This window comes from Astatotilapia calliptera, chromosome 1 (genome assembly GCF_964374335.1).
Source record: "Astatotilapia calliptera chromosome 1, fAstCal68.1, whole genome shotgun sequence".
NCBI classification, from domain to species: Eukaryota; Metazoa; Chordata; class Actinopteri; order Cichliformes; family Cichlidae; genus Astatotilapia; species Astatotilapia calliptera.
The window spans coordinates 34,277,480-34,290,737 of record NC_137422.1 but is presented as its reverse complement, the minus strand read 5'-3'; the positions used below and the strand labels follow the sequence as shown (position 1 = coordinate 34,290,737).

The 13,258-nt window shown below is 40.0% G+C and overlaps 1 protein-coding gene across 2 annotated transcripts in view; it reads left to right on the top strand.

Moving 5' to 3' along the window:
* LOC113026050 (AT-rich interactive domain-containing protein 3B) overlaps positions 1-13,258 on the top strand; it is a 57,397-nt gene extending 44,139 nt beyond the window's left edge. For both annotated transcript variants that reach the window (XM_026174466.2, XM_026174459.2), the window contains exons 5-9: positions 2,098-2,281; positions 4,274-4,533; positions 6,897-7,169; positions 7,935-8,027; positions 9,174-13,258. In XM_026174466.2, the coding sequence (XP_026030251.1) occupies positions 2,098-2,281; positions 4,274-4,533; positions 6,897-7,169; positions 7,935-8,027; positions 9,174-9,376 (1,013 nt within the window). In that variant the 3' untranslated portion in view covers positions 9,377-13,258. The remainder of the gene's footprint in view (positions 1-2,097; positions 2,282-4,273; positions 4,534-6,896; positions 7,170-7,934; positions 8,028-9,173) is intronic.

Sequence of the window (13,258 nt, the reverse complement as noted above, 5' to 3'; positions counted from 1 at the left end):
CCTTGACCACTAACATTAAGACACCTAAAAGGTCATAGTGCTTTGCTAGTGCCATCATGGTGTCTTGATCTCCCCACTCCAAAGGTCCATGTGTTCACCTAGGACCTTTGCACATGGCTTAAAGACATGTTGCTAACTTAGGAAAATGAATCGGGGCTAATCTTCATGGCCTGATCACACTGCTATTTCACAGAGTCATTAATGAGTCCAATTCCAGGTTAAGAGCAGCCTGTGGAGGGGCTGGCGGATTGACTGGCATTAACTGTGAAGACAAATCTGTACGATTCCCCTGTGCTGGGCCTGGCAGCAGTAACGCAGAGGGGTGTGGATTTACTCCGTGCAATCCTCTAAATAAGCTTCATTATACCAGCCTATCCATGAGCCCCCCCCCCCACACACCCTACCCACCGCTGCCTGTGGATTAGCAGGTTGTCACGATCCTTCAGTCCCCTCCTCCTGCCTCATGCTTACACGGTTGCACATTGCACTTTTTGATTCTGTTTCGTACAGGAACCGCCCACTACCCCTCCCTCTTCATCCACCCACCGTATCCTCCCCTCAAGCTCCCAGCAAGCTTCGCTGCAGATAAGCTGTTGACAAGATTAATGCATCTGTATCAAAAGTCTAGAGCAGCTTTGCTTTGTGTTGTTTGTGAATCCCCTTTTCCAGGTCAAGCTAAATTGCTTAACTGGGCTAATGTGTTTTCAAGGCAAATTTCACAGGAAGTAGCCCTTGCCACCCATGTCTAACCAGTATCCTAACAACCCTTAACAATATGTAGAGGTCACAAAAGTATATTGGGCGCTTCACCATTGACTGATATTTTGAAGCAGAATCCAATTTTCACTGAAAAAACTTCAAATCAAAGTCATTCTTGCCTCTAGGCCGATTTGTGTTGGCAAGACAAAGTGCCTGTTTTAATTAATTAAGAGTCATAACTTTTACTTCAAATGTCACTCAGAAACTGTATGTGTATGTAAGGCTGATAAAAATGCTTAAAGTTTAGTGTTGTTGGCCCACAATGAGCTTAAGCATGTTTTCGCACAGGTTATATTTATAGTACACATGCTCAGTGTTTCATCACAATACAGCTTTTATTTCTGGCTCAATCCAGACTGCTGGCCTAATCAGCCTCACTCAACCTACCAGAGCTCTGAACAAACGCTCACATGTTTATTTGCGATCTGCTTACCAGAAAGAAAAACGGTGAGGACACTTTAAAACTTTACCACAATAAAAAGTAGATATGCCTGCCAACACACATTTCTATCTGTCATGGAACTCAACTGTGTAATTGCATCAATGTAGCAACATGATTGACTCATATGATTCCCCTATCTCACATTTGCTTGACTCTTTGTGTGACTCTTTGCTATTAAGATATTCCTTCAGGACTTTCTCCTCTAGTGTCTCTACAAGTCAAGATATTTCAGCAGAAATTCGAGTGTTAAACACAGGTCCTTTTCCATTGTATTAACATTTACACCTTTTTGCATGTTCCAACCACAGACCACTCTAAGGGTTGTGCTCGTGGGAGTTCACGAGTACTTCTGAGTGGCCCTGGAAAAAGAAAAACTGCTGGCTGGGCTCACTGTGACTAATTAAACTGGAAACAACTGCCATTTTTTTTTAACATAGCAGAGGAAAGGTTTATGGTCATTAACTTTAGCCATGCACTGTGCTTAAATAGCAACACAGCCAGTATGTTGATTCTCTCTGCTGCTTCTGTTATTGTTGCTGCTCTGCCTTGCTTTGAATTGACGTGGCAGTCAAAGTGGTTGTTCAGTGCATTAAAAACAAAAAACTTGAAACGGCTGATTAGGATTGTTCCACCTTGCTCCCGCCTTATTTTTTTATTAGATTTTTTTTCCAAAGTAAAGATGACTATTGGTAAAAGTATTTCATTTTAGAGGGAACTCCATTGTGTGTCAGTATTTGGTCAGAAAGAGCCCATTCTCAGCGTTAAGGTTCAATGTCTGAGTATTAAAAACTTTATCCATGTGAGACATAAATGCACTTTGAACCAAAGACATCCTTTGTAAGACATTGTTTATAATTAACTGAGCCATATTTGTTTTCTTTTCCTGTCTTCCGTAGGAACCCCAGTCAATCGTATTCCAATCATGGCCAAGCAGGTCCTAGATCTGTACATGCTGTACAAGCTGGTGACAGAAAAGGGAGGCCTCGTCGAGGTTATCAATAAGAAGATCTGGAGAGAAATCACAAAGGGACTCAACCTGCCTACCTCCATCACCAGTGCTGCTTTTACTCTGCGGACACAGTAGGTCTTTGCATTTGTGACACAAAGCTAACTAATTAAAGGTGCTGGAACCGATTAAAGAATTTCAGCAGCTTTCCTCACCGTGTGGAAGCCAAAAGCTTCTTCAGGCACTAAATATGTTCATTTCGGGAGCATTTCAGCCATCATTTCCAGTTGTCCTTCTCACTATGTCTTTTATTTTAATAATTCCAGCTGTCTAGAGAATTGTTGCGACAGCTAGTTTTACTTCCTAGTATACATACGGAAACACGCCTCCTGCACGCACATGCAAGGATCCGCTCTGGCTGCAGCTTCTAAGTAGACATGTTGTTAGGAGTGTTTGGATTTGTGTGTTGGAATGAGTATGAATGTCATTCATTAGAACCCATACCTGTGTATTTATACACACACACAAGTTTTCTCCACTGGCCAAACTTTTTTCTTTACCCCGAACCCCTCAGTGCATTACATCACACATGATTGATTTCCATCGATTTAATGATGTGAATTTGGTCAGAGTTCACAGTGACTAAGGTGGGGTTTGATTGACAGCTTATAATGTCGAACCCTGACTAAAACTATATCGCTCTCTGGATGGGAACCCTTTAGCAGAGGTAACACCTCTATCTTGTCCAGCAGTACATATCCCTAATGAGCCTTGATGTATTTTTAATGTTGCTGGACTGTTGTGTAGCATTGGTCGGCTAGCTCTGTCTAATGGATGCTGCTGCTCGTGCTTCTTATTGATCCTTGGTACTTCTATCCCACCATTATGCAGTAAGCACGCATAATGTGTATAGTGTGCTCATTTATGGCATGGAAAACATTGCAGAGCTGTGACTCTGCATACTTGCAGTGCTGCTGTGATGTCATGCAAAGTGCACCAAACATGTTTTGAGCAAAGCTTTAAAGCAGTAAATTCTATATAAATTCATACATTTAAGAAAGGAGGTTACTTTCAGTTTACTGAAGTGGCTTGATTTATAAATATGCAACCTAATGTCTGTTGTAAGGATCAAATATTAGAGAAATAAAGTTGCAAATGGTTTTTAATGTGTGAACGTGCACAAAGGATTTGACAGAATCATTGTGACAGCACTGCTGGAGATAAAAGGTTAGGTCTTTATTCAAAGCAGTCTGTTTTTTGTTCTAAACTAAAGTACAGACAAAAAAACAAAGTCGCAGTGAAATAAAACAGAATTATCTCTACTATCTGAACAAATACACTGAGCTATATACACATTCGGATAAACAGTGCATCTCTCGGTGCACATGTATTGCTTGAAGCAGAATCCAATCTATGTACTGCAGTTTTAAATGTCCCCATGTGTGCTTTTTTTATGTTCTGTCACATTAATAGAGTGCTGGATGCTCATCTTAAAAAAAATGGTCAGAGTGTGTTAGCATATGTGCAAGTAATCTTTGTAATATTTTTTTTTTGCCTAGTCTTAGCTCTCTGTGTGAGAAAATTGTTAATAGGTTCATCTCAGGTGTTCATCTCTAACTGTGGTCTGAGAAGCCCCGCCCATTTGCTGTGCAAATATTTGTTTGCAGCCAGTCAGAGGAAAAAAAAGTCGTCTTGAAGTTAAGGGAAATGGAACTAACACAACTTGCTTTGGAAAATAAGGACTATTTTAAACTGTAAATGGTGGGAGCCTACTGTAGAAGAGCCCAACAGTAGCTAGGAGTAAATTACCAGAATAGGTTCACCTTAAGTCAAATAGCACTGGACAGTTTTTGAAGAACCAAAATGTTAGACTATTGACAGGCTATTAATGAGACATATTCAGTTTCATATTGGAAGAAGGAGAAAAATGTTTTCTTTTCTTACATATTCATAAAAAAGGGTGCTGATGCCACTGCTGTACATGCTAACAGATTCTCTCATTTAATATTATGTTTCAGCTGTAATGTTTTGATGTAGTCAAATATTACAATATTATTTCTGATATTTTCTGTGCAAATCTTTCTGTCGTGATCTCACGTGTTACTGTGCTTTGCGTTTTCCTTAAGGTACATGAAATACCTGTACCCGTATGAGTGTGAGAGGAAAGGCCTCAGCTCCCCAGGCGAGCTTCAGGCTGCCATCGATAGTAACCGACGTGAGGGTCGCCGTCCGTCCTACAGCAGCAGCCTCTTCCGCTTTTCTCCCTCTCCCAGCACTGCTCCCCACATCCTCTCACCCCCAAAGATGCACCTTTCCAGTCTGGGAGCGGGGGCCTCAGTAGCTATCAATGGCCTTCAGGCCTCACCGGGACCCTCTTTGAAGAAAGGTACGTGTTTGAAAGCTTGAGGTTAAAGAAAACACCAGAATCTGATCTATGCCCTTTGGTTAATAAATAGAAGTGGGGTTTACTTTCTGTTGCCTATCTGGCAGCTCTCAGATGTATATACTGTGTGTTAGTCTAAAGGTCCTTTGGATCAATTAAGGCCACAATGAACTAAGTAAATGTTCATATCAGAAACTTCATACTGGTTACTATAGCTGGGTGCTGCTTGTTAAGAACTTGAAAGAGATTGTAGAGAAATGCTGCCCTCTGTTGCAGTTTTGAAAAACTACACCTGTGAAAACAATTGATAAACCATAAAATAAAACATTAGCTACAGGAACGGCTCCGGTTTTAGTAATTTGATGAGGACTTTTCCCTACATATGGTGCCTGACACTTCGTAGCATTGTGGTCTGTTTTTGTCAAATATCCATGTGAATGTGAGTGTCTGCTTCCGTGTGTGTCCCTGTGTGTTTGTGCATTTTTAGTGTTCATGTCTTTGTATATGTATGGAGTTATCTGGGTGGAACCAATTCTGCCTCAGGCTATCGAGGCCCTCACCTTTATTACGGCTTAATAACATAGTTGGGGACACTTTGTGAACTTTGCCTTTAGTCCACATAGTTGGGATCTGGTTGATAACTGTCATTACACTGCTATCTTTTCTGAAGTTACTTTAACTTTGTTGGTGTGCGACTCAGTTGTGAACCCCAGCAGAATCTGTGCTTTAATTTAAAAAAAAAAGGATTTTGACTCATATATTGGATGTAGCTACAAACCAGTTCTACTTTGTTATAAATCAGTGTGTTAAAAAATATTTATAACAACAGAAATTAAATCAGATGGCTAAAGATCAGTTTAATCAAAACGTTTTAGAGACATGTAGAAGGCTTGCAGTTTCTTCTTTGTTTCTCTTTTTGTGTACTTATACTGCTTTCATTACAATCTGAACCAAAACACAGCCAAATGCATTTGTTAAAAAATGTAAAGGAGTCCAGCATAAAGTTTCAGACACAAATTTTGCTTGTCTTCTGCAAAAATCTGACATTCAGTCTGTTTTTTCTGCTGTTCAGCTAAACATTTCTCACACAAAATGCAACTTTTTTGGAGATAGATATACATACTAGTAAAATATAACCGTAACCTATACTGAGTTTTCCATGGTTTTTTAGAGGTTGTGTTTCTGGGAAGTGGTGGTGTTATTTTAAGGTTGTTTCCCTGTGATTGTTTTGTTTTATTTTATTTTATTTTATTTTATTTTATTTTATTTTATTTTATTTTATTTTATAGAGAATAACCCTTGTAGTACCCCTGTACTTATAGTCCAAAGTCTTTAATCTTCACAAAATAACATGTTTTAGAAATAATGCAAACTTATGTGGATAACTTTAACTTGCACACATAAAAAGAATAAACATGATTTATCAACACAACTCCATTTGTGGAGTAAGCGTAGTCAGGGCCTACAAGTTTCTGGCTGTTGTATATATTTGTTTTTGCTGGTGAAACACCAAGTTACCAGAGTATTTGTGTTGTGTTACCAGCGCCTCTCTTTAGAAAAGTTCAGTCCTGGGTAACCTGTATATGTTGTAGTTCAAGTGTCCCATTGTGTGAAGTAATGCTGCCTGCTTGTAGCCACTGTGAAACGCATGCCGATAGGGGTGATTGGGTTACTATAATTCGGCTGTGAATAGGAGACATTTCAGTATAACAGTTACTCAGATGTTGCGTACTATCTTCACTGCCCCAGAAAAGGAAATGATACATGTAACCTAAAACCAGATGTCTCCCTACTTCACTTAGAAATTGTGGATCTTCTTGACAGATACATTTGGGGCTTGTCTAAACTCTGGTGTCTTGCAGAATTTGAGGCTCTTTCACACAGCACTCACATAAGCCTTTCTTGAAACATAATAATCATTTGTGATCATTTCATTAAAATTTGTAGTTCCAGTTGCCAGCTTACCTTTTGTCTGAGAGCAAGAAACCATATACATATTTTTGTTTTGTTTTGTTTTGCCAACACACAGACCTCACACTTTTGTTTTTCCATCCATTCTGATGTATGTTGCCTAAATACAAAATTGGAATCATTTGGCTGAGCAAAAACATTGAGGTCCTTCATATCAGCTTTTCTATAGTAGAAAAAAAACCCTTAAGTACTGGGTTTAGTATAGTACTATGGATAGTACATATACCCACTTGTCCAATCAAGGTGTGGGCTTTACTATTATAGCTCCCATTAGGTAGGACTGATAACCTTTCACATTCACCTTGATAGATTCATGCATTTCAGTTTTCAAGTTACACAGAATCACGAATCACTCCTTTTGACTTATTCAGACTAAACTTCCATTTTTCCTCCAGATGATCTGACCCCACCGATTATGGCTGCAAGACCTTCCATGGCGCTGGCTCTGGGTCAGCAGCAGGTTGCTGGCTTGGCCAGGGCTGCCACACTGGAGCAGCTTAGAGAAAAGCTGGAGACTGGTGGTGGAGAGGGGCCAGAGAGGAAGATGGCCCGCCTGGCAGAAGAGCAGCAGCGCCTGATGCAGCAGGCTTTCCAACATAATCTACTGGCCATGGCTTCCCAAATGCCTATGAACCTGCGTCTGGGAGCCCCTGCTATGCCTACCAGAGGTCAGTGTTGAGAAGTTTGTTGAGATTATGTCTAAAAAAACCCTGGAAATGAAATACAGTGTTTGTTTTTCTATTGAAGTTAGAGGTATCATATCATGGAATCACAGTTTTAGTGTGTTTTGAGACATCTGTAAACTTTGGTGAATGTTTGTGGTGAATATCCACCAATATTCTCCAAAGTCTGGATATCTCTAAAGAGCATGCTGCTATCATGGACCCAAACCTATTGCTGTACATGGGATTGGTAGCAAAGCATGCATTAGCCAACAGAAAAAAATCTTTAAGTGTAAGATATTGTTAACATCTTTTCACTGCTTAAATTTTTTCTTTCTGTGGGGAAACCTGAGCTCGTTTCTTGTTCTCATCAAACCTACCAGGCTAACTCTTCTGCCAAAAACAAATGTGTTTTCCGTTGCAGAGCATGTAGCTGCAACCGATTTACCAAAGCCCATCAGTTAATATGTTTTAAGCTGCAGCAAGAGTTTGCAGAAATCTGCATACATTCTATTCTGTAATTATTTGAATAATTTCATGTATTTCAGGAATAGCTGACAGTGCTCTTCACTTGGTTAGATGTTGTTAAATTGTTTTTCTTGACCATGGAAATAATTCTGTCATCATGCACATTAGTTGTGTAGTTTAGCATAAACTGTCATGGGTCAAGGGTCAAGAAACTGACTAAATACATATTATGTATTAATGGTGAAATTATCAAGAAAGAAAATACACAAAAATAATCTCTCCACTCTTATTTATGTTTTTCAGAAGAGAAGCAGCAAGACATGTCTCTGAGTATCTCAACCAATGGAAATTCCAGCATTACTGTCTCAGTAGAGGTCAATGGCACAATCTACTCAGGTGTGTATAATAATAATAATAATAATACATTTTATTTATAGGCGCCTTTCAGACCCTCAAGGTCACCTTACAGTAACACATAAACAATATGACAGATCAGGTGCAATTCTAAACAGATGGGTTTTGAGTAGTGATTTAAAAGTGGTGAGACAGTGTGTGGTCCGTAGAGCAAGTGGAAGTGCATCCAAAGTCTCGGGGCAGAACAACTAAAGGCTCTGAGTCCCATGGTAGTCAGGAGAGCAGGTGGAACTGACAGAAGGGAAGCTGAAGAAGAGCGGAGTGTACGAAGGGGTGAGTATGTATGGAGAAGATCGGATAGATATGGGGGAGTAAGGTTATGAAGCGCTTTGAAAGTGAGGAACAGGATCTTGAAATTGACACGGAGGTGAATTGGGAGCCAATGGAGCTGTTTAAGAACAGGTGTTATATGTTCAGTGGATCTAGTTCTGGAAATAATACGAGCAGCTGTATTTTGAACCAACTGCAGTTTATGGAGGGATTTATGAGGTAAACCATAGAGAAGAGAATTACAGACGAGATGTGACAAGAGCATTGACAAGTATGGCGGTACTGTGTGGTGTGAGTGAGGAACGAAGACGGTTAATATTACGGAGATGAAAGTAGGAAGACCGAGTGATATTATTTATATGTGCTGTGAAGGACAGAGTGCTATCGAGGATGACACAAAGACTCTTAACCTGAGGGGAGGGTGTGACAACAGAGTTATCAATGGATAACGAAAGACTGGTTGGAACTGTAGTCAGTTTTGATCTGGTGCCTGTTAAAATGAATTCTGTTTTATTGCCATTAAGTTTAAGAAAGTTGTGAGTAAACCAGACCTTGATTTCACTTAAACAGTCAGAAATGGATGTGGGTGGGAGAGTAGCTGTGGGTTTGGAGGATAGGTAGAGCTGGGTGTCATCTGCGTAGCAGTGAAACTGGATGTTATGCTTCCTAAAAATATTACCTAGGGGTAGGAGATAGATGATAAAAAGTAAAGGACCCAGGACAGAGCCTTGGGGTACACCGGAATTAACTGGAGTAGATACGAGGGTGGGATTAGGTAAATTTATTTTGCTTAACCTCTGGAAGGATTCAAGCATCAATGTTCATTTTTAACTAATGACATTTCTCCTTTTTCTTTAGGAACCCTGTTCGCCCAGAAGTCTGGTGGGGCCCCGGGGCCATCTGTGTCTGCTGCTACTGCTACTGCTGTTTCAGCCTCCCCTGCTGGAACCAGCGCAAGCTTTGGTTTTTCCGCACCTCAGGCCCAGAGCCTCAGCCCCGCATCCTCCTCCTCCTCCAAGGGTCCCGGCTCGGCTGAGCCGACCCCCACCGGGTCACCCTAACTCAGGCTGCCCTTTGTACCTTCTCCCCAGGCCTCTGCTCCTGCAGGAGGCCCAGCATGAATATACAGTACAATAAGAAACCGAAAAGAAACTGTTGCACAACAAATACCTCATCAACCTGTCTTGGCTGTCCAATCATGAACACAGAGCCTGAAAATTTAATGATATATCCAAAATAAATTGCTATGCATTTTATTTTGATCTAACACACACACACACACACACATGCACGCACATACACATAGGAACACAACACTACAACCACATCATGCACAGACACACATCACATATATATACTTGTTAATCCTAATCGACATGCTAAACACAATCAGCTCAGCCAAAACCCACTGACAGGTGTAGTCACAACCGAACTTGAAAAGTTTTATCTTAGAACATTTTGTTTGTTTGTTGCCATTTTGTTGTCTTTTTTGATTTTGTGTTTTAGAATGATTTTTTTTTTAGTTTTTTTTTTTTTTTAGTTTTTCTCCTTTTACATACCTCAAATCAAATAACCTGCAGTGGTGTCTTTACCTCAGGAGCTGTAGTATATTTAACCTGAATCAACTTTATTTTTATATTCTTTTTGACCTAGTTGCAATCAGGGGAAGTTGGGTAACTGTCACCAGTGGAAACCTGTGTACAGAGCACCCCCCCTCACAGTGATGGGCCTCCAACTGGGGCTGCTCAGGTGTCTTCAACGTGCTGTGGCGTCAAACTGGTGATGATCTGATACTGTAGATCAGCAGATTAAATACCTCATTTCATCCTTTCAGCTGCCCTCAGTTGAGCTCTTGAGAAGTCCATTAGAAAGGTTGCAAAGCTAAAGTTTAAGTAGTTTCAGCTCCACGTGCGCGCACAAAGTTGGGTTAACAGTAACAGGCCCGTTAGAGCTTGCGATTTGTGTTTCACCCATAGCGGTACAGAGAGGTAATACTGAGGCATTCCTAGCTCCTGCAGACCAGATTTGAGTTTGTTGTTCCCCTATTTTTATTTTTTTGTGTGCATCCTTCCTCCAGCTGAATGTCGAGTTGGGTGGCATCGTCATCTCTGACCACACATTGGCCTCTCTGCTTTGGGGAGGGGGGGCAGCGTCTCTCTCAGGAAAAGCAATGTGACAACTGCAAGGAATCACTGTCAGTTTAAAAAGACACAAAAAAAGAGGATTAATACGTGAAGAATGCACAAGCCTATGTGACTGTTTCAAAAATACCTCATCAGACTCTCTGAAAAGGAGAGTAACACTACATACCTCAAAAGGCTGTGAAGCCATCGAGACTTGACGCCCCGAATCCTACGTGAACTGAAACTGTTATGGACGTGCTGTCACACTGCTGGTGGTTTTTGGGGACAAAGAAGTGGGATGGGCTTGATATATTTCTCCTGTATTTACTTGTAGAACGTGTTTCATGCTTGCTTCTTCTTTGTTTTTTGTTTTTTTTCCCCCTTTTTTAGGTTCATCAGGTTGTCTGAGAAGAATGATATATCTGAGGTGCTTTTTCAGCAGAGAGGAACAGACAAGTTATTTTTTCATTGACATGTTAATTTTCTTTCTTAAAAAAACAAAACAAAAAAAAAAACCAATGGTGTTTCCATAGGGGTAAGAAAACAACCTTAAGTTTGACTGTGTATGTTGAAATTGCATCTTTTTTGTGACAATGGCAAAATCATGATATGCATTTGAACAATCATGTGACCAGTGTTTGTTTTTTTTTACACCTCCATCCTCTGGTTATTGCACAGCTACATACCAAAGACTAGCACAGTCAGTCCTTATGAACTCTTTGTACAATCCTGCTAACAGGATGCTGATGCACAGCAAGCAGGTCTGTGTTGGACTGCAAAAGGTGTCTCTTTCAGACTCTTTCAAACTGACTGTGAGGTTTTTTTTCACAATTAGTTAGTGGAAAGTGCATTTAAAACTGTAAAGACTGAAAACCCAATTACATGACTTGTACAGGTGGGCATATTCGACCCTTTTAACAGATTCCATTATTTAAAACTGAAGGCCGGATACAGTGGCCTCATTAACAGTTGCATTTGAATAGTTTGTTTAACCTGTTTGTGCAGTCCCTCACAGACAATGTGGACAGTAGCCCGCATTTTCTTTTATCAATTTACCCCAGGCACAGCTTGATTATGATGAACATGTTATTGTAGGATGCTTTTCTCCCTTTAAAGATTTTTTTAAAAGCATTGAAACCCCACAAAAGAACAACATTTTCTAGCTTTACTTGTGTTGAATGTAAGGCATTTTAACTGTTTAGACCTTTTTACGCCTAGTGTGGTCTGAGGTGGGCAGCTTTGTTGCTTTTCTTAGATTGTATTTTAGCAATTATGTGTCAGGTTTTGCAGTGCAGATCGCAGGTCAGGGTTTAAGAACCTTTGAGAACTGCGCTGTTAGTCTGTCAGTATAGCCTTCGCAACCTTGTATGACACATAACTGTATTTTATAAAAGGTGAGGAGTATAGATGCTGCCTTAAAATTAGTTGCTGGTGAGATGCAGTCCATGCAGGCTTCCCTATGAAAGTTTTTCTCTTCCGGCTTAATCGTTTTGCTGCCCCCCCTTTTTTTTATTTTATTTTAAAAATCACACGTTAGACACAAGTTATCCCTCAGTTTCTTGTGTTATCAAGTGAGTTTTGATATTTATTTGTTTTTTCCCTTTTCCTGGTGGACCTTGCTTTTAGTAACAATCTGCATTATTTAGGCTGCCACTAAAATATTTTCTGTTTTCCAAGTCCATTCTTTCTGTTTCTTGTGCTCATTCTAAGCAATGACTGTTTGATGATGTAGCTTCACTGCCTTTGTACATTAGTGTGTTTGTGTGTGTGTGCAAGCAGGTGCAGTATATTGAGTAAGTAATAACATTAAAGGCACTGCAGGTGGCGCCACTGGTGAATTTTTTTTTTTTTAATGCTGAATGAGGAGGTGAAAAATGACTTTTAAGAAATATTTAAGTAGATAAGGTTTATCCACATTTTTCTGCTATATACTCGTACAGTTCCGGTTTGTTCCGAGGTTGAAGGGCATTTTTGGTGGTTCCTCATAGACTGAGTAAAGGGTCACTTTTCTTCCTCAGTGTTTGCTTCAACCCCGCAACCACTCTGGTCACTGTCTTTCAAGGCTCCTGTCACTTGCCACTTGTATGGATAGGTGCATTATGTATAATGTGTTGTGCCTGTATACCTGCATCCATGTGTGGAGTGTGAGTGAGTGTGTGTGCCCCCCCTCCACTTCTTCATACCACATTACCTCAGGGCAGGGAGCTGCATTCAGTGTTGCATACGATGTTGAAGCTGCATTGAGGGATAAATGCTGATAGAAGCTGCGGTCACTTCACAGAATGCTACTTTGGATTTGGTGTCTCTTTTCTTTTTCTTTTTGTCGTCAATAACTGCATTATGGCAAGGTCTCGTTACTCAGGAAGCTGTGAAGTTGGAAGTATGCGGAACCTTTTGATTTTGGAGTCAGTTCAATTTTAAATTGTTTAAAAACTAACCTGATCTGTGTACAAACAGGTGCATATGCAAGTGGTTATTGAATACCTCATTTATCAATTTTATGTTGTTTTTGGCTTGTACAATGCTCCGTATATTAATTCAACTGTGGGGTTTGTGCATATTTTTGTACTGTTATTATTATTATGGACATGATAATAATGATATTACTGATATTATAGTTTTCTCTTTGATTAAAGCAAACAAAAAATAGGACAAAACATGAATGCTTGTAAAAACTGGTTTGTGCTGATTGTATTTATGAGGAGCACTTTTCTAAAGTGGTTTTCACACATTCAGTTTTGTTCATATCAGTTAATATAAAGATATGGTTCTCAGGGCTTTTAACTTGTATGTCATGATAAAGTTTTACTTTATATCCTA